The sequence below is a fragment of the Oncorhynchus gorbuscha genome, linkage group LG13 (genome assembly GCF_021184085.1).
Source record: "Oncorhynchus gorbuscha isolate QuinsamMale2020 ecotype Even-year linkage group LG13, OgorEven_v1.0, whole genome shotgun sequence".
NCBI lineage: Eukaryota > Metazoa > Chordata > Actinopteri > Salmoniformes > Salmonidae > Oncorhynchus > Oncorhynchus gorbuscha.
In genome coordinates, this window is record NC_060185.1 from 46,515,061 (window position 1) to 46,538,729 (window position 23,669).

The following is a 23,669-nucleotide window of genomic DNA, read 5'->3' on the forward strand; positions in this document are numbered from 1 at the left end:
CACTGAGATACAGTGCCTTAGACCACTGCACCACTCTGGAGCCCATATGGCACATTAGTCATTAGTGCATATGCATACATCCTAATGCAGTACAATGTGCTAATGTACAATCATATTCTAGTCTAGTCTACGCAATAGCTGTAATTGTAACCATCGTCACCTGTCGCTATTGTGTCTACTCGATTTTATGCCGCGTTCAACTGCTAGTCGGTACAAGGAAACTCGGACATTTCCGACTTGCTAACTGGTTGAAACGCAGCACGTGTTTAACTACCATCAGTTAGCTAGTCGAACTTTTCCGAGTTTCCGGTTTGCTAACTGGTTATACTATGATACATGATACTACATTAGTTCCGACTAGTACATGAACGCAGCACACCTCAAGAGTGGGCTACAGCGATGATGCTTAGGCTACGTGTGTGAGTGGGATGGATGCAAGTATCTTGCCGTCGACATTCTGGTTGCTGGACGCACGTACTGTAGCCTACTGCGGTAAGGACGTAGCTGCTGGCTGGCATGAATAAACTGATCAAAGAGACTCACAGAAAATGTTGATTCTATTTTTAAAACAGCCTTTTTGACTTCGATGCAGGCAGAGTGGACCTTTTCCACCTCTAAACAAATTATAGTAGATTATAGAAACCCTCCTCGGCCGATGTTCAGAGAGTCGTGTACGTGGGAGGCGCACGAAATTATTCTACAAGACCTATCAAATGAAGGTTAAGGTTTAGCAAACAACACGCAACGGCAATTATACGACTGGCAACGTCTCGCTCTGAGAATCTGGGTACGATGAGGTAAGATAAGCAAGCAAGGATGATGATAATATTGAGTTGTGGTGGCTATATTAACAGCGTCCGTTTAAAATAAAAACATATTGCGACTGTTTTGGAAACTCTGATGATTTGTATTGTCTATAGCCACCGTCCTTATTAAATATTCATACGGGTAGGCTTTAAAGCAATTGATACATGTTGAATGCCCGTAGCCGATTAAAACTCTGGTTCTGAGCTAATCATACATGCATCACCTATATAGCCTACTGTGCCCTATCAACCACGGCATATATGAATTTAACATTGTTTGTTTGGTCAAGAACCTCTACTTCATAATAATAATGTCCACTATACCGTTTATGTTAACAAATGTAAGCTCTTTGTGGTTAAAAATGAGGCTCTCTAAAATATATATATATATATATATAATATATTTTTTTTAACTTGAGCACATAAAATACGGCATTTGATTGTGCCCCAAAACACCAATCAAAAATAGGTAGTAAATATTGTGTGAGGATCGCTACATTCAATCTCTCTTGTGGGCTCTTGCAGATATTGATTTGTAGCTTCATTTGACTTTGAGAGTCTTTGTACAGTAACGTCCCTTTCAAAAAAATGAAATGAGTTATTGCATAAATGTCTAAAATGATATATCTCTGATCAAATGTTTGTTTTCTCCTAGGTTGTTTTTATTTAGTCTGAAGTCTTTACATGCCTGACACCCCTTGACAGAAATACTCTGAAGCTGTGTATCTGGATGGAGAACAATGTTGACAGCACTGTCACTGAATATTACTCCCGAAATACACATCGCGTCATTTTTTGAGTGTCTATTCTTCAGTCGATGAAGCCTCCTTGGTACGTTGAAGTTTGAAGATTTGTACATTAGCCAATAGTATCAAACATATCTTAATCATCTGAAGGCTGCGACAATGATTCAGCAGAACAATAACAACAACTACCCATGCCTGGAGATGTCTTGCTCCCCCAGGGAGGTGCTGCAGAAGTGCCAAAGAAGCTATCTTCCCTTCACAGGACGCTTGGAGCTTGGGGACATGCCCTTAGTCAAGGGCCTTCGGGCCTGGGCTGCGTGCTCCAGGAACCGCAGGAGGGCAGCACCTCCCCCCAGGTCCCAAGGAACGTGCCCCAGGCCTGCAGATGGCTACCCAGTGGGACAGTGGAGCAGGCTGGGTTATGGTCTGGGGCTACCGCTGGACTCCAACTATGCCTCCAACCCCAGACAGACAGGCCTGGGGGCACTGGTGACTGTGGCAACATTGAAGGCCTCTGAGGGAGGTGGTCAGACTCAGACGCGTTGTCTGTTCCTCAAGACGGACGGTGGAAGGTGCCTCTACTCTACGGGCAGCCCAAGGCCCTGCACTCAAGGTCTGGCTCCTCAGTCCCCATCCACGCTGGTGGGCAGCTGGCTGAGGGATAAAGTGGGAGGGGTCAGGGACTCTTCCATGGTTGGGAAAATGGGGGTGTGGGATATGGGAGGGACATCAGAGTTGTACCAGGTCAAAACGAGGTCAGCCCGGAGGTGGAGGACGTCCTGCAAGCCTGTGGTTCCCATCCAGGGGAGAGCACTCCAGAGCACTGAGGACTCTGGCGAGCGCACCCTGGAAGGGGGTCAGGAAAGCAGGGACAAAGGGGAGTTTCCCACAACTGGCCAGGACACTCCGAGTGGAAAACAAGACCGAGGGAGTACTAGAGGCCCCAAATGCAGTCACGCTCAGACCAAGACCTGCACCCAGTGTCACGGGCGGAGAGGAGGACAGGGGAGCAGCGGGGGTCAGAGGGAAGCTGCTTCTGTATGTGAGCAGGATCAGTCGAGCGGCGGTGTGGATGGGATTAAGGAGAAAGTGCAGGACGGAACTGGTCTCACCCGGTCAAAGCCCTGTGACTCCTCCCTGCCTCCAGACAACGCTGACCCAGGAAACTGCAGCAGTGACATCGGGGACAGGGGAAAGCCAGACAGCCCACGCGCACAGGAGGGGCTGCATCCTGAAACCTCCCTCAACAAGGAGCACTTCCAGGACAAACTATGCGATACAGACATCCATACTGGAGGCAATGATGTGGCCAGTGGTATCATGAGGCATGTGGAAGACTTTGATGGCATGGTGGGTGCTGTGATTGGGTTTGTGGATCATATCAAGTCCACAGAGTGTGATTCTGAGAGTCTAGGAGGGAATGGGGGGATAGCTGAGGGGGAGCTGCCCAACAGGTGGATTGATGTTCAAACTTCAGAGAGACACTGCTGCTCTGAGAGAGGCTGCCTCAAAGACTGCTCCACTCAACCACCCAGACCAGCAGGGGGCAGCATTTCAACTGCTACTGATGAGACTGCTAATGGTCAGATAAATCGGGAAAGTAAATCAGATAGTCAATACAATAAGCTTTGTGTGAAATGTCTACCAGAAGAAAAATATCCTGTGGCAGTGGATAAAGAAGTATTCCAGAAATCTGTGCGTGGCCTCTGTGAGGGAGAGGAGGGGATCCAGTCAACAGCATCAGAAATTGGAGAACTCTGTGGGGAGCATGGAGAGATACTGCCTGAGGTCATGAGCACAGACGATGACACCAGGCTGGTAGGGGGAGACATCACATCCCAGAGAACTGAGCGAGGGCCTCGCTGGGCAACGGATGAGCATGAGTCTGAGCTCACATGTAGGATGGAAGAGAGGTGTTTTTCAGATTTATCAGCTACCCTGACTGAGGAGGCCGTAGGAGGGTGGAGGGAGGCAGGGACTGGGCAGTTTAATTCCCTTTTACGAGCCTCTGCTGCTGCTGGCCCTGCTACCTCTGTCACACACTCTCCGCCTAATCCGGGCTCCTCAGGAGCCATGGCAACAGGCCTCCCTGCTCCAAATGGGGGGCAGACAGACGCTGGAGGGTGGGCTCTGGTGCCTCTGCTACGGAGCCCAGGGGAGCAGGAGTGGAAGAGGGGCTGGGACGAGAGCAAGGTGGCCGCCAACGGTGGGTCCCTGGATGGGGGGCCGGAGGCGGAGGATGACTTTGGGCTTTTCATGCAGGCAGAGGAGCAGCCGCCCTGGGACGACCGCTTCACTGCATCACCCCTAGTGCCTTCTGGGAAAAGTGAGAGTGTTGGTAAGTCCCTAGCTTACTGCACCTCAGAAATGTGCTTTGAGCCATGTTAAAGACATCCAGATGCAACATAAAATTCTAGTGACTATCACATGCTCCAGTTAGACTACTGCTGCCTCTGTTACATTTGCATAATGTGAACAGTAGTGGTAACTCTCTTTGTTGTGGTTTGTACCATGCGGCGGCCAGGGCATGTAGACGTGTTGCTCCCGTTACTAATCAGTTAGTCAGGACTGACCTGGATTCTTGAGGGCCCTCTCCCAAACTCATGTGAAGGTATTAATTATTGAAAGCGCTGCCGGGAATGTAGTGCTAGTGCTGTCGGCTTTCAGATGTAAGCCGTGTTAGCCTCAGGACCTGGGGCTCCATGTTTAAAGAGACAGAGACCCAGGCAGGCAGCTCCTCTGCGATTTGGACCACGCAGGGAGAGCGCCCATCCATCCAAACGTTCCATCCCCATGGAACCTCAAAGACAAAACTCCTAATCATTTGTGTCTGATGGCAATAAAAATATATACATATATTTAAGCGTTGTTGTCATGATTGTCATGTCAGTTAAAGCAGTGGCACTTGCATGGGCTTTTAACCAAGGTGTGTAAATCAGGTGTTTAATGACACTCCACAAAGATTCAAAAACAGGTCAGCTACCGAAACCAAGTACTTTTATTTGTTGGCCATTCAGGTCATTTGAATGAGGGTGGTATGTGAACTAGCTGCCTATTTGGAGCATACACCAGGTCCCTGCACTTTAAGGTCGACTCAGTGCATGGAATACTGATCATATCGACTCAATAGAAGCCAGCTAGTGTCTAACGATACATTTCGGATGCTCTCTTAATGTTCCCATGCAGCACTTGAAGACCATTCCACCACCAACGAGTCGACCCATTGGACCTCATGTTGGACAGACCGCTCATTCCAACCACCAGAGGATGCCTGGACAGCCTTCCCAAAGGCTTCAGAGGGAGAGGGACAAGACACAAGAGGACAGTGGTGGCCCACAAATGCTGTGGAGAAGACGAGGGGAAAATTCTCTGCCAAGGGAAATGTGGTAGGCCTTCAAATCTTTCCTCAGAAGTGACTACAGCGTCCAGGAGTCAACTTCTTGCATATTCCTATTTCTTATCTCTCCAGGAATACATGGTCCATGGGACTGACTGTAAATGATACGTACAATTTTTTTTTCTTCATCTTTCATTATTTCCATCTGTCAGAACAATGTGTTTGTGGAGTCCTTCCCGTCACTGTCTACTCCCCTGTATGATCGTGATGCTGTTCCCATGCTCAGCCAGCTCCTCAGAGGCATCTTGGATCATGAAAGCTCTGCAGAGGATCATGGGTAAGTGGGTCAAGAGACCACAATGATATTTTATTAAAATCCAGCTCGGGGAATGATTTGGATGTTTGATCCTGCATTAGCAGAAAATCCGACTCGTATTTCTTCTCAGCTCGGACGTTAAATCCGTTGGAAGCATAATCTGGAATCTTTATAGTTCTACAATTCATGAAATTGGAATTAGCATTCTGAGATGGTTGTTATAAATATTGCCATCTAGTGGAAGAAATGATGACCTTCAAGATGGCATGAAATGTCACCACCACCCAACAACGACCCTGCTGTTTCAACCCAGAACGAGAGATAAGCTGCATGTCGGACAATATTTCACGCACTGAATCGGCATTGGTTGAATGATAGATTCACAATGATTTACTAGGCTGTGGAGTCATTCACAACTGTGGAGCTCAGTTGTTCCGTTCATTTACTTTGCATATCTTTGTTTGTCGCTGTAGCTTACTTGATGGGTTCCATGACCTGAAGAAGATGTTTGGCTTGAAATATAAGAGGGCAAATGCTGTTTCCCAAGAACGGCTTCTGCAGTCGCTACATTTGGGCCAGTGTGACACGGTGAGTGTCATGTAGTCAGTGTAATGCATGGTTGAATGTGATAACAGGCCTACTCTGTTTCCGGTTATGGGGCATAAATGATACAGCCTAATCTTATGTTACAGCCTTAACTTAGAAAGCTATACTATCACCATGACAAATGCTACAGCATGTTCGAGCAAACTGAATGTATAAATGGGTCATTCGTCATGTGGTCGTTTGACTGTTATCTGCACTGGCACTCTGATAACAAGCAAATGGGATCACGACTACAGTTCATGTAAATTTTTAGAGTCATCGTTTGTTCACGTCTGCAGGAAAATAGGACTGGGCATAGAGCAGCCAACTACAGTCCCTCTCTTGGCCTCCTCTCGTCCAGTCAGCATGCACAGGCCTGTGGGAAGAGACGGTTGTCTTACGATGTCAACAAGAACATCGTGGAATAACCAAGATTTCCACTTTCCCTGACTGTCAACAACACATTGTCTTTACTATGCCAAACCACTAATGGGTCACGGTCTTCATCTCCATGGGGAGAAATGACTAAACATTTCACAAGATTCAGAACTCCGAGGATGGACCAACTGGACCAGCTGACTATATGGTGACTCTAAATAATGCCCTGTTTTGCTTTACATTTCCCTGGAATTGGATCAATAGATGCATACCCGTGACAAATTGGATACAATTAAGCACAAATTATAATTTTTGTCTCACAAATATTCCTAAAATACATGCAAATGTTTACATTCTTATTAATCTCATTCTTAGGGGCTCTATGAAATGTTAAAGTAATTTGTTTGTCAGGAGAAGTGGATGTCTATACCCCCCCCCCTTCGTTCACTCCCACCCTCTTTCCCCCACACACACGGACTTGGACACAAACACACACTGTCCTCTCCCATCATGTGGTCTGGCTCAACTGTGTGCCAGTAACAACTCTGGAGCAGAATATATACTGTTGGTTTAGCTAACATTGGAGCTCACATGGATCACAGCTCCTTTTCTTATTATTTCAGTACATAATGACCATGTTTACTGAAATGATTACTTTTTAAAATTGGGGTGTTTCTGGCTGTCAGAATTGTTGTTTTGTACAGGCAAAGAGTGTTATTTTTACCAGTACAAGTTTGTTTTAAATCACAAAAACGCAATCATGTCATATTAAGACTCCTTTTTTTGTGTGTGGGGACAACCCTGGGTAACTCAGTAGGTCTACAGAAAATGTATTTGATGTTTGTCATTTGTACATAATTCCAAGGGAAAATACTGATTTTTACTGATGAGTGGTTCAAATGGGAAAAAAAAGAAGATTGTCAACTTGTTCATTGATGTAATAAAATGACACGGTGATTGCTGTTTTCCATCCTCAAAGCTTTTGCTAATGTTTTTGCTGTATAATTTTTAGAAGTACCTAAATGGTCATCTTATTTGCGTGTTTGACACAATACTCACTATAAACCAAAACAGCAAAAAAAAAATAGTACTCTACAGGCTACATGTGTCAGTCAATTAGAATGGTGTACGGAGCTAGAATGAAGTATCACAGGTCAAAGGTAAACCGCACGGGCAAATCAACACAAGTGACATACGTTGAATTAGCACACCATTACTACTGGCAAGACTGCAAAGTAAGCCTTGAAGTCATTATCCTAAGACTGCTAATGAGGAAAACTGACAGCGCAAAGCTATTCTCGATTTATGCCCACTCTAACCTTATGGCCAAGTATATCCCCCTATCAGAATGGCATATTTGTGACTTCTCCGATGAATGATGACAGGTAAGAGGCCCAAGGGGAGGTCCTGTACTGGATGCTGGTCTCTGTGGTCAGGCCCAGATTACCGAACGGGCACGTGCCCCGGGGCCCCTAACCTCCAGTGGGCCCCTAACCGACGGAGGAAATTTACTTTAAGACTGCACAATGACCTCTCGGCCTCATGGCAAAATGTGAAGAATAGCATGAGATGAGCTATAAAACAGCACATTTTTCTCTTTGTTCCATGGCACAATATGTAGAATTGCAGGAAATTTGCTTTAAATCATGATAAAATGTGTACAATAGCATTATAAAACTGCACATTTGTACTCTGCCCCGTGGCAAAATGTGTTGAAATGCATAAAGTTAGCTGTTTTCCTAAAAGAAAATCTGTTTTGGGGCCCCCTGGGTTTCAAATGCAGTAGTCCAGGGCTGTCTGTGGTGCTGAATTGGTTAACAGGAATTTGCTGAGTCAGAGGCTCTGTTTTCACCAGATAATGTGGCATTGATTGTGTTATTGTGAAAATATGTGAGTGGTCGTAGATTACCTTTTGGCAAGCTCTCTAAAGTCAACAGGGTGTTTGCCTAATCTGCACTGTGCACATTGCCCTGCTATAGTTCAGTGCATGGCTGGCAAGAAGAAAAACATATCCTGGTGATGCTGTTTTCTTCAGCTGCAGCATGTGATTCGATGGCTCCCCTAATCACATGTATTAGTTTTACATAAAAGCTCAAGGAGAAGCCATCTCTGTCTGCAATAACCATATGAAGCCATTATGGACATATGAAACTAGGAGGGTGAGGTGATATGCTCTAGTTCCTTTTTGGTCCTTTGGCCTCACTTCAGTGTTCACAAATCTGAGACTGACTGGATAATTTAGTCTATGGCTTCACCTAGGGATTGTTGGAGCCTTTTCCCTATATTTCCCCATCCAGTTTTGTAAACCCCAAAGAGAACCCTCTGGGGAAAAGGGTAATAGAGTAGGCAGAAAAGGAAATGTGTTGTAGCCCTCCTCACTGTTTCTGGATCAGTTCTTGGTCTATTTTCTGGGGCTTATTCAGAGGATTGAAACGTTTGACATCGAAATACAACGTAAAAGACCAAGAACATGCGGTTATCATTAGAAACGGCAGGGAGCAGTGTATTCTCAAAATGTTTATCTGCAGAGGTCTAGGCGTTTGAACACACCCCTGTCAAACTTGTACCAGTGGGGCGGAGGACAGCCTAAACTTAACTTGAGGAGACGGTGCCACGGAAGTAGGCTACAAAGTAACAGTTTGGCAGATGACATTGCAAGCAGAAAAAGGGGGAAATGTCTTCGGGGTACAAATCTTGGATACTGCTTACAGGTTTTATACTGTTCTATGTTGCTTATCTGTTGCTCGGAGCGCTCGTTTTCTCCACCATCGAACGGCCGGTGGAGGACAAACTAAGAAGTGACATACAAGTCCTGAAAGAAGAGTTTCTTAACCAAAGTTGCGTCAATGCAACATCACTTGAAAACTTTTTGGAGAAAGTTTTACAAGCCAATAAGTATGGAATATCTATCCTTCCGAATTCTTCTGCGAGTTCAAATTGGGACTTTGCTTCCTCTTTGTTCTTCGCCAACACTTTAGTAACGACAGTCGGTAAGTAAATAGCCTATACTTGTCTCTGTTCGGCGTACATCGTTTCAGTTGGTCCATATAAGACAATTCTAAACAATGTAAGTGCTAATATTGCAAGATACTCAAGGAAACACTGATTGTTTATAGATTACAATTGCAGTTCCAACTGGGCATTTTTTTTGTATTCCGTGACCAAAACATACCACGCATCAATGGGCCCTTGTGATTTTTCAGGTAGCCTTGCCCCAGTATCAGTGCGTTAATAAGGATCGGATCCTTTCTTTCCATTTTCGCCGAAAATGACATACCCAAATCTAACTGCCTGTAGTTCAGGACCTGAAGCAAGGATATGCATATTCTTGATACCATTTTAAAGGAAACATGTTGAAGTTTGTGGAAATGTGAAATTGATCTAGGAGAATAACACATTAGATGTGTTGAAAGATAATACAAAGAAAAAAACATGCGTTTTACTCTTTACCATCTTTGAAATGCAAGAGGCCATAATGTATTATTCTAGCCCAGGTGCAATTTAAGGCTTGTCCACTAGATGGCAGCAGTGTATGTGCACAGCTTTAGACTGATCCAATGAACCATTGCATATCTGTTCAGAATGTTGTATCAATACATGCCTAATTGGTTTATTAATACATTTTCAATTTCATAATTGTGCGCACTCCTCAAAAAATTGCATGGTATTCTTTCACTGTAATAGCTACTGTAAATTGGACCGTGCAGTTAGATTAACAAGAATTTAAGCTTTCTGCCCATATCAGTCTCTGTCCTGTGAATTTTTTTTGTTACTTACAACCAGAGGTTTACCGATTAATCGGAATGGCCAAATTAATTAGGGCCGATTTTCAAGTTTTCATAACAATCGGAAATCGGTATTTTTGGACACCGATTTGGCCGATTAAAAAAAAAATATTATAATTTTTTACACCTTTTTATTTAACTAGGCAAGTCAGTTAAGAACACATTCTTATTTTCAATGACTGCCTAGGAACGGTGGGTTAACTGCCTTGCTCAGGGGCAGAATGACAGATTTTTACCTTGTCTGCTCAGGGGATTCAATCTTGCAACCTTAGTTAACTAGTCCAATGCTCTAACCACCTGGTTCCATTGCACTCCACGAGGAGACTGCCTGTTATGCGAATGCAGTAGAAGCCAAGGTAAGTTGCTAGCTAGCATTAAACTTATAAAAAAAATCAATCAATCATAATCACTAGTTAACTACACATGGTTGATGATATTACTAGTTTATCTAGCATGTCCTGCATTGCATATAATCGATGCGGTGCATATCGTTGCTCCAATGTGTACCTAACCATGAACATCAATGCCTTTCTTAAAATCAATACACAGAAGTATATATTTTTAAACCTGCATATTTAGCTAAAAGAAATCCAGGTCAGCAGGCAATGTTAACCAGGTGAAATTGTGTCACTTCTCTTGCGTTCATTGCATGTAGAGTGAGTGTATATGCAACAGTTTGGGCCGCCTAAGCACAGCGCTGTTTATGACTTCAAGCCTATCAACTCCCGAGATTAGGCTGGTGTAACCGATGTGAAATGGCTAGCTAGTTCGCGGGGTGCGCACTAATAGCGTTTCAAACGTCACTCGATCTGAGACTTGGAGTAGTTATTCCCCTTGCGCTGCATGGGTAACGCTGCTTCGAGCCCAGGTAGGAGCAAGGAGAGGGACGGAAGCAATACTGTTACACTGGCAATACTAAAGTGCCTATAAGAACATCCAATGGTCAAAGGTTAATGAAATACAAATGGTATAGAGATAAATAGTCCTATAATTCCTATAACTACAACTTAACTTCTTACCTGGGAATATTGAAGACTCATGTTAAAAGGAACTGCCAGTTTTCATATGTTCTCATGTTCTGAGCAAGGAACTGAAACGTTAGCTTTCTTACTTTCTTCCCCAACACTTTGTTTTTGAATTATTTAAACCAAATTGAACATGTTTCATTATTTATTTGAGGCTAAATAAATTTTATTGATATATTATATTAAGTTAAAATAAGTGTTCATTCAGTATTGTTGTAATTGTCATTATTATAAATACATTTTAAAAAATCAGCCGATTAATCAGTATCGGCTTTTTTGGTCCACCAATAATCGGAATCGGCTTTGTAAAATCATAATCGGTCGACCTCTACTTACAACCTCATGCTAATCACATCAGCCTACGTTAGCTCAACTGTCCCACGCGGGGACACCGATCCTGTAGAGAAGGGGTGGGTAATTCCAATCCTCGAGGGCCTGATTGGTTTCAGTTATTCCCCAGCTAACACACCTGACTCCAATAATCACCTAATCATGATCTTCAGTTCAGAATGCAATTTGATTAATCAGCTGTGTTTGCTAGGGATGGATTAAAAGTGTGACACCAAGCAGGCACTCAAGGACTGGAGTTGCCCACCCCTGCTGTAAAGGTTTGTTATTAGAGCAGGGATGGGCAACTGGCAGCCCTCCTTTTGAAGACCCTCAGATCAATTTCCACTGACTCATTCAGGGTCTCAACTTACAAGTTGTTGCAAGTTAGAATAGTAGACTGACTACACTAAACAAGGTACAATTTCAAAATGTGGTTGTGCATCAGCAGTTTTACTCAGTCACTGATAGTGAGTCAATTAGCCCATGTCAGCTAACATCTTTTAGCTAGCCACTAAACTAATTTAGCTATCTAAAATATGTTATCATGGTTGAATTACTGGCCGTGGGGCCCCCGTTGATTTTGTAAGTTAGTCTCAATCAGACATCATTTCTCTCCACACTGACTAGTGTAGAATTGCAGGAAATTAACTGTAAAACAACTAATTCCACACTCCACCCCATGGCGAAATGAGTAGAATTGCATGAAATTTGTTTTAACATTGCTTAATCTATTCTATGCCCCATTGCAAAATGTGTAGAATTGCAATTAAGTTAATTTTAAAATGTAAAAAAAAATCTCTACTGTCAAGGGGGGAGTCACTAAGATGTTTTGTGAGCAATGTGTGGGGGATATGGGTGTGCGTGAGCATCTGCGGCCTCATGATGAGTTCAGATTTAAGTGCCTTTGAACGGGGTATGGTAGTAGGTACCAGGCGCACCGGTTTGTGTCAAGAACTGCAATGCTGCTGGGGTTTTCCACACAAATTCCCTGTGTGTATCAAGAATGGGTCCACCACCCAAAGGACATCCAGCCAACTTGACACAACTGGGAAGCATTGGAGTCAACATGGGTCAACATCCCTGTGGAACGGTGTTCCTAATAAGGTTTTTGAAAGAAATGGGAGATTTAACTTCCGTGTCAAGGTTTGGCTTTTTCAGAAGAGGCTTTATTACTGCCACTTTTAGTGAGCTTGTTATACAGCCGGATGATAGGGAGACGTTTGTGTTCAACATAGGAGTGCCAAGCACAGGAAGTAGCTCTTTCAGTAGTTTAGTTGGAATAGAGTCCAGTAGACAGCTGGAAGTTTTCTAGGCCATGACTGTATTTGGTTACAGTGTCGAGATACGGGATATATATCTTTTTTTTTTAAACAACTACTGTCTCCATTGATCTGTGGTCCTGGCAGTTCTGTGCAGACTCGGTACAACTAAATTTTGGAGAAATATGCATACACTAAGAGGAGTCCTTCATCTTGTTTTCTAATGATCATGATGTTTTCCTCGAAGTTCATGACGCATCACTGCTGAAGTGAAGGCCATCCTCACTTGGGGGGGGGGGGGGGGGGTATAGATATTTATAGGCTATACATTGCCTCGCATTCCTATTACAGTTTATCTGTAGTGTTAGAGTAGATGCCCGTGCAGTGGAGTTCATATGATATTTGTTTACATAGCCAGCTAACCCGTTTCCTTTTGTTGTCCTATTTCTACCAAAGCGATTCATTTTCGAAACTGTCCTAGCTTTGTAACGAAGCAGCTAACATCTGTAGTTTGCCTGTCAGGCAAGAAAACGAGAGTTGGAGGCAACATTGTGTTTCGCTCACAACGCTGTCACACTCCCGGATCATCTCGCTCCCTCCCTACAAAGACAACCAGCTAACTTTGTTTGCCTATCAAAATAATTCTAAACCTGTTTAGCTAAATTGCACATAGTGTCATCTTTTAACATTTTATTTTAAAATTAAATAAACTGTGGTTGTGTTGAATCTATAAACTGTTGTGCGACATACGTTGACTTCTTACCATCCATGGAAAGTAATCTGACCATGGGTCTTGAAGTGTGCGAACCCTATGTAGTCTTTATGGTTATAATCTGACCCATCTATGAACATATTCATGAATGTCTTTGTGTACTCTCTCCTGTCTGATTATCCATCAGTCTGACACACTGTACATTTGCACACACTCAGAAACAATCTGGCCACTAAGGGGTTTTATAAAATCATTTTGGTTGATTTGAAAGTGCTGTATAGCATCATAATGTGTGCGGGTGTGTGGAATGGGAGGCGAGTAACTGTATCACACAATTTATTATGGAAACCCCTAAGAGGTGATTATTAAGACGAGTGTGTATGGTCGAGAGATGGTGTGAGAGGGAGCGATGACGTTTCTGACCACAATTGTATCCTATTGGTTGCTCTGCTACTCTCTCTCTCCCTCAGTCTGTTTCTCTTAGGTCAGTGAAAGTGAGTGAAATTATGTGTAGAGTCTGGGCTCAGCAGCAGAAGGCAGGGAGGGAGGAAGAGGGGTTGGAGATGATGGGAGGCCCAGCCTAGGCCTAAAGTGAAAGTGGAAGGGGTTTTAGACTTGTTTTTAAAAGTGGTATGAGTTTAATTTTTTTTTCAGATCTGATGTTTAACACCAACCTGTCCGCCACCAAATCCAATTCACTGAATTGTTGTCAAAGTAGGCTACTATTTCTACATTTTATGTCAGGCCTGGTTTGTACTAAATCTTTTTGAGAGGTTATCTACATTTTGAAATAGTCTCTGAATAGTGTTTTGCTTTTTTTTACATTGACAACAATTCTTACTTCTGTAACAATCAAATAGATTACTTTGTTGATTATGAAATAGTTTCTGAATATTGTCCTCTGGTAAAAAAAAAAATAAGAAAAAAAAGAATATATATATTTTTAAATTATGTTAATAATATTTAAGTATAATATATCATACTTGGTACAATACATTCTGAGTGAGTAATTTAGTCAAATTTACTTCAATTTGTTTTATCTAGAAAATTCTCAGTAATCTATGACAGCATTCTAGATTTCTATTGGGGTTTAAAGGGTTAACAGATGTTTGTACTGCGACATCCTTGGATAGGTGGAGGGAGTCTGGAAGGGCTTCTAGAATCCAGAGTTGATGAATGTTCCGAAAGACTTTTGGAGTGGGTCTTTGGACTTCTCCATGTAAATATTATCTGTCATGACTGCTAGTTCCGATAGGAATTGAGGGAACTCTGTGAGGGATGCTGTATACGGCCCAGGCGGACTGTAAACAGTAGCTATACAATTTATTGAGTAGGCTGCATAGATTTCATGACTAGAAACTCAAAAGAAGAAAACAGTCTTTTTTGTTGTTGTAAATGTAAATTTGCGGTCATAAATGTTAGCAACACCTCCGCCTTTGCGGTATGTGTGGGGTATATGATCACTAGTGTAACCAGGAGGAGAGGCCTCATTTAACACAGTATATTCATCAGGCCTAAGCCATGTTTCAGTCAGGCCAATGGCATCAAGTTTTTGATCAGTGATTAGTTAATTGACTATGACTGCCTTGGAAATTAGGTATCTAACATTTAAGTAGTCCTATTCTGAGATGTGAGATGTCACAATCTCTTTTAATAATGACAGGATTGGAGGAGGTCTTTATTCCAATGAGATTGCTAAAGCGAATACCGCCATGTTTAGTTTTGCCCAACCTAGATTGAGGCACAGACACTGTCTCGATGGGGAAAACTGAGCTGTGCTAATGGTAAACTCTACTAAGGCTTGCTATCGCATTGTCGAGCTAGAGGAGTTAGAGCCCTGTCTATGTTGATAGATAAGATGAGATCACCCCTCCAGTGTTGGAGTGTGCCCCTGGCTATCCGTAAATTAAAAACAAGAAAATAGTGCCATCTGGTTTGCTTAATATAAGGAATTTGAAATGATTTATAATATTACTAGTGATACTTAAGGATATTTTAGCCATTACATTTACTTTTGATACTTGTAGACCTTTTACTCAAGTAGTATTTAACTGGGTGACTTGAGTCATGTTCTATTAAGGTATTTAAAAAACCTTTACTCAAGTATAACAATTGGCTACTTTTTCCAACACTGCATGAGTCCCAAGAAAGAGGGCACAATTATCTACAAATTCAATCTTTTGGGAGACAGTTCTCAACCCGTGATTTAAGTTGTGCGAGTCTTCTGTAGAGCTCATCACTCTCCGTAACTGGGAGGGAGCCAGAGACAATTACTCGATGCCAAAACGTCTTTCTAGCAAAACTACACGCTGAAGCTATTTTGCGCTTAGGGTATCTGACTGTTTCATCCCAACATCGTTGGTACCGACGTGGATAACAATATCTGTTTACTTTCTACACTCCCCAGTATTAGCCTCAGCCAGCACCGTCTTCAGATTAGACTTTGCGTCATTAACTCTGCCCCCTGGTAAACAATGTATGATCACTGGATGATTCTTTTTAAGTCTAATATTGCGGGTAATGGAGTCGCCAAATGACCGAAGGTTTTAAATTTGTCAGAGCAATTGGTGGGAGGCTTCGGCGGCTCAGACCCTGTAACGGGTGGAGGAGAGACCTGAGAAGGCTCTGACTCAAACTCGTTGCTTCGTGGTGAATACGGGTTGACAGTTTCTATCGGCTGAATGAGTGACACCGGTTGATCATGCCGACAGCATTTCTTTCCAGAAGCCTTGAAAAAATTGTCCGGCTGCTAAGACTGTGCAGGAGGATTAAAAACTTCTTAAGGCTAGGGGGCAGTATTCGGAAGTTTGGATGACTGACGTGCCCAAAGTAAACTACCTGTTACTCAAGCCCAGAAGCGAGGATATGCATATACTTGGTAGTATTGGATAGAAAACACTCTGAAGTTTATAAAACTTAAAATGTCTCTGAGTATAACAGAACTGATATGGCAGGCAAAGACCTGAGGATAATCCATCTGGAATTTGGTTGTTGTTGATGTCACCACCCATTGAAAATACCTGTCTATGGGAAATTCAAAGGAAATCCTCCCAGATTGCAGTTCCTATGACTTCCACGAGATGTCAACAGTCTTTAGAAAGGGTTTCGGGCTTGTTTTTTTTTTATTAGCTAGAATTTGTAGTTTTTCAAGGTGGCTCTCATTTTGACTGTAGTCTTGTGGCGTGTGTGGATGAGGGTGCGCACCTCGTTTTTTTTATCTACGGTATTGAACATACTACATTCCGTCTTAAATTGTATTGTTTATTTCCATATTAGGGTACCTGAGGATTGATTAGAATCGTTGTTTGACTTGTTTGGATTACGTTTATTCTTAACTTTTGATTCCTTTGTATGCGTGTTGAACTAGTGGAATAGGTGGATTACTGAATCAAACGCGCCGACTAAACTGACTTTTTTTGGGATATAAAGAAGGACTTTATCGAACAAAACAACCATTTGTTGTGTACCTGGGACCCTTGGGATTGCAAACAGCGGAACATCTTTAAAGGTAAGTGATTTATTTTATTGCTATTTCTGGCTTTTGTGACGCCTCTGCTGGTATTGAAAATGTTTTTAATGATTTTGTATTGCAGGGTGCTGTCCTCAGATAATCGCATGGTATGCTTTCACCGTAAAGCCTTTTTGAAATCTGACAACTGTTGAATTAACAAGAAGTTAAGCTTTTAAACGATGTAAGACACTTGTATTTTCATGCATGTTTTTAATATTACGACTTTTGTATATTGAATTTCGCGCTCTGCAATTTCACAGGATGTTGTCGAGGTGGGTCACTAGCGGCACGCCCAGCCTTATTAACACTACTACCTTTATTTCTTGGTGGCAAAGATGCTGTGTCTTCCTTTCCTACACTTAAATTGCCCTCACCTAATGATTGTCTGAAGCCGGGCTTGCAACTCGGCTATCCTCACCATAAGGCGATAGTACTCCTGCATATGAGTACAGCGACCTGCAATGAGAAGGTGTAATGTTAACTTTTTTTTGTCCTTCAGGCGACGGCCTACAGGGAGGAGATGAGTTCCTTGGCGGAGTGTTGGCAGGAAAATAACCTCTCCCTCAACTTCAACAAATTGAAGGAGCTGATCGTGGACAAATCCAATTTTATTTGTCACATACACGTGGTTAGGAGATGTTAATGCGAGTGTAGCGAAATGCTTGTGCTTCTCGTTCCGACAATGCAGTAATGACCAATGAGTAATCTAACCGACAATGCAGTAATAACCAATGAGTAATCTAACCTAACAATTTCACAACTACCTTATACACACAAGTGTAAAGGGATGAAGAATATGCATATAAAGATACATGAGTGAGTGATGGTACAGAACGGCGTAGGCAAGATGCAGTAGATGGTATCGAGTATCGTATATACATATGAGATGAGTAATGTATGTAAACATTATATTAAATGGCATTGTTTAAAGTGGCTAGTGATACCTTTTTTACATACATTTTTCCATTAATAAAGTGACTGGATTTGAGTCAGTATGTTGGCAGCAGCCACTCAATGTTAGTGGTGGCTGTTTAACAGTCCGATGGCCTTGAGATAGAAGCTGTTTTTCAGTCTCTCTGTCCCTACTTTGATGCACCTGTACTGACCTCGCCTTCTGGATGATAGCGGGGTGAACAGGCAGTGGCTCGGGTGGTTGTTGTCCTTGATGATCTTTATGCCTTCCTGTAACATCGGGTGGTGTAGGTTCCCTGGAGGGCAGGTAGTTTGCCCCCGGTGAAGCGTTGTGCAGAGGGTCTGGAGAGGGTAGTGCAACCTTACAGTTAACTAGTCCAACGCAATAACGACCTGCCTCTCTCTCGTTGCACTCCACAAGAAGACTGCATGTTACGCGAATGCAGTAAGCCAAGGTAAATTGCTAGCTAGCATTAAACTTATCTTATAAAAATCATAATCATGTTGCGGGCATATCATAATCACTAGACATCACTACACATGGTTGATATTACTAGATATTATCTAGCGTGTCCTGCGTTGCATATAATCTGACTGAGCATACAAGTATCTGACTGAGCGGTGGTAGGCAGAAGCAGACGCATAAATATTCATTCAAACAGCACTTTTGTGAGTTTTGCCAGCAGCTCTTCGTTGTGAGTCAAGCATTGCGCTGTTTAGGACTTCAAGCCTATCAACTCCCGAGATGAGGCTGGTGTAACCGAAGTGAAATGGCTAGCTAGTTAGCGTGCGCTAACTAGACGGACGGAAGCTATACTGTTACAATGGCAATACTAAAGTCCTATAAGAACATCCAATAGTCAAAGGTTAATGAAATACAAATGGTATAGAGGGAAATAGTCCTATAATTCCTATAATAACTACAATCTAAACTACAATCTTACCTGGGAATATTGAAGACTCATGTTAAAAGGAACCACCAGCTTTCATATGTTCTCATGTTCTGAGCAAGGAACTGAAACGTTAGCTTTCTTACATGGCACATATTGCACTTTTACTTTCTTCATGGGACCAAAACTTTACATGTTGCGTTAGATTTTTTTTATATGTGGACACCTTCAAATGAGTGGATTCAGAAATTTCAGCCACACCCTTTGCTGATGTGTGTATTAAAACCACACACACAGCCATGCAGTCTCCATAGACAAACATTGCCAGTAGAATGGCCTCACTGAAGAGCTCAGTGACTTTTAAAGTGGCACCGTCATAGGGTGCCATCTTTCCAAAAAGTCAGTTCATCAAATTTCTTCTTCCATCCGGTCTGGATGGGGGCGTGCTCACTCTCCTGCTGTCTCCTGTAGTCCACGATCAGCTCGTTTTTGTTGAGTGAGAGGACTTTCTAGAATGTCTCTTTTTTTTGGTTGGAAAAGGGAGGTAGCTTAGCTTATTATTAAAATTAACATTTGAGAGGGGTGAGTGAGTCACACTTTTCAGATAGATTATTCAAAACGGGCTACTCTTTAAATGAAAGAAATCAGCCCTTAGGTAGCCTACTTTTAAAAAGTTTCAGCTTATTACTGGTTCACCTTTTGTTTGCGGATTCTATCATGGATTGTGTTAACTTTGATTTTGTTCAATGTTAACCGACTTGTTCCCATCATAGCTTTAATTTGTTGGATTGTGAGATCAGTAACCTCAGGCAATGGTATGTTATCTGCTATTATATTGTGTTTGCTTGTATGGGATCCTAATAACTTCTACACTTTCTCTCGCTCTTTTTTTTCTCTCTCTCATACTTTCTCTCACCATCCCCAGGATATGGGCACACTACGCCCCTGTCGGACACCGGCAAAGCCTTCTCCATCTTCTATGCCCTACTGGGAGTGCCCTTCACCATGCTGGTGCTCACCGCCTGCGTCCAGAGGCTCATGCACCCGGTGACCTACGGGCCCATCGACATGTGCCGCCAGAGGATCGGCCTGGACCCTCTCACCGCCACTGCCGTCCACTTTGCAATCCTGCTGCTGCTGGTGGTGCTGGGATTCTTTGTGGTACCCGCCATGGTTTTCAGCCACATCGAGGACACCTGGTCCTTCCTGGACGCCATATACTTCTGCTTCATCACGCTGTGTACCATCGGCCTGGGCGACTACGTGCCCGGCGAGAAGCCCGGACAGAAGTTCAGGTCGCTCTATAAGATCTCTGTGATGGGTGAGTCATGAACTAGTCTGTGTTTGACAACAGGGCGTGGCACACTGACACTGCTCAGGCTGATGTCATATAAATTCTGTGATACTCATTACACATTCAACTTAAATATTTGTGTTCACGATGTCGTGTTAGAATTGTTTGCCCTGAAGTCTCTTTCCTATGAATAGAAAACAAGGAAATAACAGTGTGAACAGTGATGGGAATGATTGGGTGGAGTTTGCATCAATGTTTTAAGCACAGGGATGTGTATAGGAATAAGTGGACTTGACAGTTTTGACCATGTGCAGACACTTGACGTGAAATGGCTACACTCGCATTAACATCTGCTAACCATGTGTATGTGACAAATAAAATTTGATTTGATTTGAAATGGGAAACGCTCGGCTCAACACCACCTCCAGCACTGAGATAGCTAGGCCCTCTGGTGGAATATGGTCCTTTGTCTCAATGAGACCTCAGAAAGGTTCACGTCTTGGATGTGAGAAATGGCGCCTCCTGAGTGCTTCTCCTCCTTAGGTAGTGCATTCCGGTCAAAAGGGTCCATAATGTCCAAGGAAGCGATTTAAGAACTACTAAATGCTGTTTTGTTCTAGTTTTTTAAAATGTGCTTATTGTAAGATCTATTTGAAATACTCTTCATTTGAAGAGGAGAGAGGACAGAACACCTCTGCTCAGTGTCTAGACTTCTTATGGGCCAAATGTCAGGAGATATTAGTTCAGAATGATGACTTGGCGTGACTTTCACGATTTTTTAATTTTTTAAATTTTTATTATTATTATTTTTTAATTAAATTTAAATATTTTTTACCTGGCTCAGCTGATGAAAGAAAATGTATGCATTCCTTATCCCTGTGTTGACCATAGACATGTAATTCTGATACTGCATAGATGCAGTACGGTTTATCATTTTTGAGTGTATTTGTGAAAGTCTGAGGAGGCCCTCTTGTGGTTTTCAGGAGGAAACTAAACAGTGTCGCGCCACTGCCCCCTCCATGTATCTCACAATGTCTGTCATTTGGTTGGTATACTGCATGTGTGAATTTGAAGTGGGCTTCTTGTTTTGGGAAGAGTGCAATGTGTGGTGTGATTGCGCTCATCTTAAGGACATGTTGCAGTAGGGAGATAACGAGACCACACCACCATCTACCCTACCCCACTTGCACTGGGAGGGATTTCATATTGTCACATGACATTTTATCAGAGTCATGCTTTTAGTTTTTAAGGTATAATTGAATTACCCTGTTATTCTCTCTCAAAATAACCTCACTGTTTAGAGCCTAGTTATTTGTTGTACTGCCATTGTGGTGGCTGGCTCTGGCGTTGTCTCGGGGTCCGCCCGCACGCGCGTTGTGCTTCAATACGCAACTTGTTGCCTTGTTTTAGGGCACTGTGTTTTGGTTGATCATGTCACATGACCTGGATTTTAACTTTTATTTAAAGCTTGTTCGTTCCCTTTTTTTAATGTCATATGGTCTAGCACCATCCTCAGACGATTGCTTTAATTTTGGGTGTAATTCTCTTGTCATCTGACATGATCAACCAAAACACAGGGTCCTGACTATGTATGCCAGATCTTCCTGAATGGTTGTTCTCGTTTCCTAGGATTAGCAACTACTAGAAAATAGGTTGTTTTGTTCATATCGGAATACACTTTTCCTGTCAATACCCTACAAAGCCTCCCGAGTGGCGCAGCGGTCTAAGGCACTGCAACCCAGTGCTAGAGGCATCACTACAGACCCGGGCTCGATCCCAGGCTGTGTCACAGCCGGCCACGACCGGGAGACCATTGAGGCGGCGCACAATTGGCCCAGCGTCGTCCGGGTTGTCCTTGTCCCATCGCTCTCTAACGACTCCTTGTGGAGGGCCGGGCGCATGCACTCTGACTTCGGTCACCAGTTGCACGGTGTTTCCTCCGACACATTGGTGCGGCTGGCTTCCGGGTTAAGCAAGCATTGTGTCAAGATGCAGTGCGTCTTGGCAGGGTCGTGCTTTAGAGGACGCATTGCTCTCGACCTTCTCCTCTCCCAAGTCGGTATGGGAGTTGCAGCGATGGGACAAGACATTAACTACCAATTTGGATATCTCGAAATTGGGGAGGAAAAAGTATTTAAAAATATATATTTTAAATATATTATACCCCACATGGCATGACAGATTTTAAGTCACAAGGGAGGTGTAAGTCAACTCTGCTTATTGACCTGCACTGAAACAAATGAACCATGATATGGCATAAAATCATAACTATATTGTGAAGAAGCCTGTTGAACAGTTGGCCGCCTTGTCCATCAGGAATGCACCACGAACACACCAGTGTGGTGAATTTGTGCTTTGTGAGCCAAGTGACTTATGTCCATGTATAATGCTTCTTCCCACATCTCAAGGAGCTGATGTTGAATTAATGTTGTACTCTCTGTTCTCTGCAGTGTACCTGTTTCTCGGGCTGATGATGATGTACCTGGTCCTGCGTGCCTTCCACCGGATGGCCGACCTGCATGGCCTGACTTCTTTCTTCCAGCTCCCCCACTGTGACGAGGATACAGAGGAGGATAAGGAGCCCATTATCGAGGCCGACCCTGAGGACCAGCATGAGGCAGAGGCCTCGGCCAAGCCCCTGGATCCAGCCTCCCAGACCTCCTATAACACCATCAACCGATAAGGACTCACTCCACTCTGGACCGTTCTCCTTTACATAAGTCAGGTGAAACAGCTATACAGTCACTGTTTTACAGAAACACGGGATGAGTTGAAAACCTGACCATACTTAGGCACCAAAGACTATCGTTACTGCTGTGAGGCAACTCACGGCTCAGGTCAGACCTTCCTGCTACGACAGCTCAACTGAACCAAAAAGAAACAGAACTCTACAGATGTCCCAGTGCACCCAGTTAACACTTGGCAAGGGTTGTTCGTCAAGGTGGGAGAAGGTTGTTGTTCCATAACCTGTAGAGAACACTTCTGGTTGGGACTGATGAGGATTATTTGTCAATTTTTTTATGTTTCAGACCAAAATGCATATATATATATATATATGTGTGTGTGTGTGTGTGTGTGTGTGTGTGTGTGTGTGTGTGTGTGTGTGTGTGTGTGTGTGTGTGTGTGTGTGCGTATATGTATATATATCATATACAGATATTTTCTTGTGGATGTATTTTCATGTACACTTTTGTGGTTTCAGGTCAGAGTTGATCAAGGAAGGTCGTACAGAAATATTGATGTTTCAAAATCAAACAAACTCATTATAGTGGCCATCTTTGAAAGAGTTTGTTGCCCCTCCCCAGTAATTAAGTGAAAAAGCCATTGCTTGAGACTTTGTCTTGAGTCATATGATGGAGCACATTCCCAGGACCCCCATGGCTTTGTTTTTGCCTGTTGTGTAACATGATCTTGTATTTCAAATACATTAAGTATATCATCTGAAGGATAACAAATTTAGGGAATAAAAGGATTTAAAATAAAAACGAAGTATCTGTGTTCTGATGTGTAGTTGTCTATAGTTAAATATTAGGATTTTCTGTCATTGTGAAAGTATGTACTTTAGCATATGAAGTCTGTCAGTTGCTACATTGTTCAAGATGGACAATGTAAAAACAGCCAATAATGTAATGGCTTTTTCATTTATAATTTAATAAATGCTGATAATGTAGATTGCCAATGTTTATGCACAAAAACTTTAGCATTTTAATGTAATTATTACATTATGCATTGATTATCACATTGAAGTGGGTAACTTATAAATGTAATAATTTTAACCAATGT

The 23,669-nt window shown here is 42.8% G+C and overlaps 2 protein-coding genes across 5 annotated transcripts; both read left to right on the forward strand.

Annotated features, from left to right (window-relative positions):
• The first annotated feature begins 342 nt into the window (after positions 1-342).
• On the forward strand, positions 343-7,138 carry LOC123993022. Of its 4 annotated transcripts, none has more exons than XM_046294754.1 (7): positions 360-492; positions 593-797; positions 1,462-3,890; positions 4,739-4,938; positions 5,102-5,226; positions 5,679-5,793; positions 6,090-7,138. In XM_046294754.1, exons 3-7 carry the CDS (start codon positions 1,712-1,714, stop codon positions 6,216-6,218), a joined length of 2,748 nt encoding a protein of 915 aa, XP_046150710.1. In that variant the 5' UTR covers positions 360-492; positions 593-797; positions 1,462-1,711; the 3' UTR covers positions 6,219-7,138. The 4 variants fall into 4 exon arrangements, 3 of the variants coding, with proteins under 3 accessions (XP_046150712.1, XP_046150710.1, XP_046150709.1); XM_046294753.1 differs by having other exon boundaries at positions 386-492; positions 573-797; XM_046294756.1 differs by lacking the exon at positions 593-797 and having other exon boundaries at positions 343-492.
• Positions 7,139-8,292: 1,154 nt separating this feature from the next.
• On the forward strand, positions 8,293-23,384 carry LOC123993023 (potassium channel subfamily K member 6-like). The gene is made up of 3 exons (XM_046294757.1): positions 8,293-9,158; positions 19,518-19,913; positions 22,337-23,384. The coding sequence occupies exons 1-3, from the start codon at positions 8,843-8,845 to the stop codon at positions 22,567-22,569; spliced, it is 945 nt and encodes a 314-aa protein (XP_046150713.1). The 5' UTR covers positions 8,293-8,842; the 3' UTR covers positions 22,570-23,384.
• The last annotated feature ends 285 nt before the right edge of the window (positions 23,385-23,669 follow it).

Bases quoted from the DNA above. Each gene is read 5' to 3' on its own strand.
- LOC123993022 (XM_046294756.1), top strand. From the start codon at position 1,712: ATGATTCAGCAGAACAATAACAACAACTACCCATGCCTGGAGATGTCT. The intron at 3,891-4,738 runs GTAAGTCCCTAG...GTTCCCATGCAG, and splicing joins TGGGAAAAGTGAGAGTGTTG to CACTTGAAGACCATTCCACC. The intron at 5,794-6,089 runs GTGAGTGTCATG...TCACGTCTGCAG, and splicing joins ATTTGGGCCAGTGTGACACG to GAAAATAGGACTGGGCATAG.
- LOC123993023 (XM_046294757.1), top strand. From the start codon at position 8,843: ATGTCTTCGGGGTACAAATCTTGGATACTGCTTACAGGTTTTATACTG. The intron at 9,159-19,517 runs GTAAGTAAATAG...CACCATCCCCAG, and splicing joins CACTTTAGTAACGACAGTCG to GATATGGGCACACTACGCCC. The intron at 19,914-22,336 runs GTGAGTCATGAA...TGTTCTCTGCAG, and splicing joins CTATAAGATCTCTGTGATGG to TGTACCTGTTTCTCGGGCTG.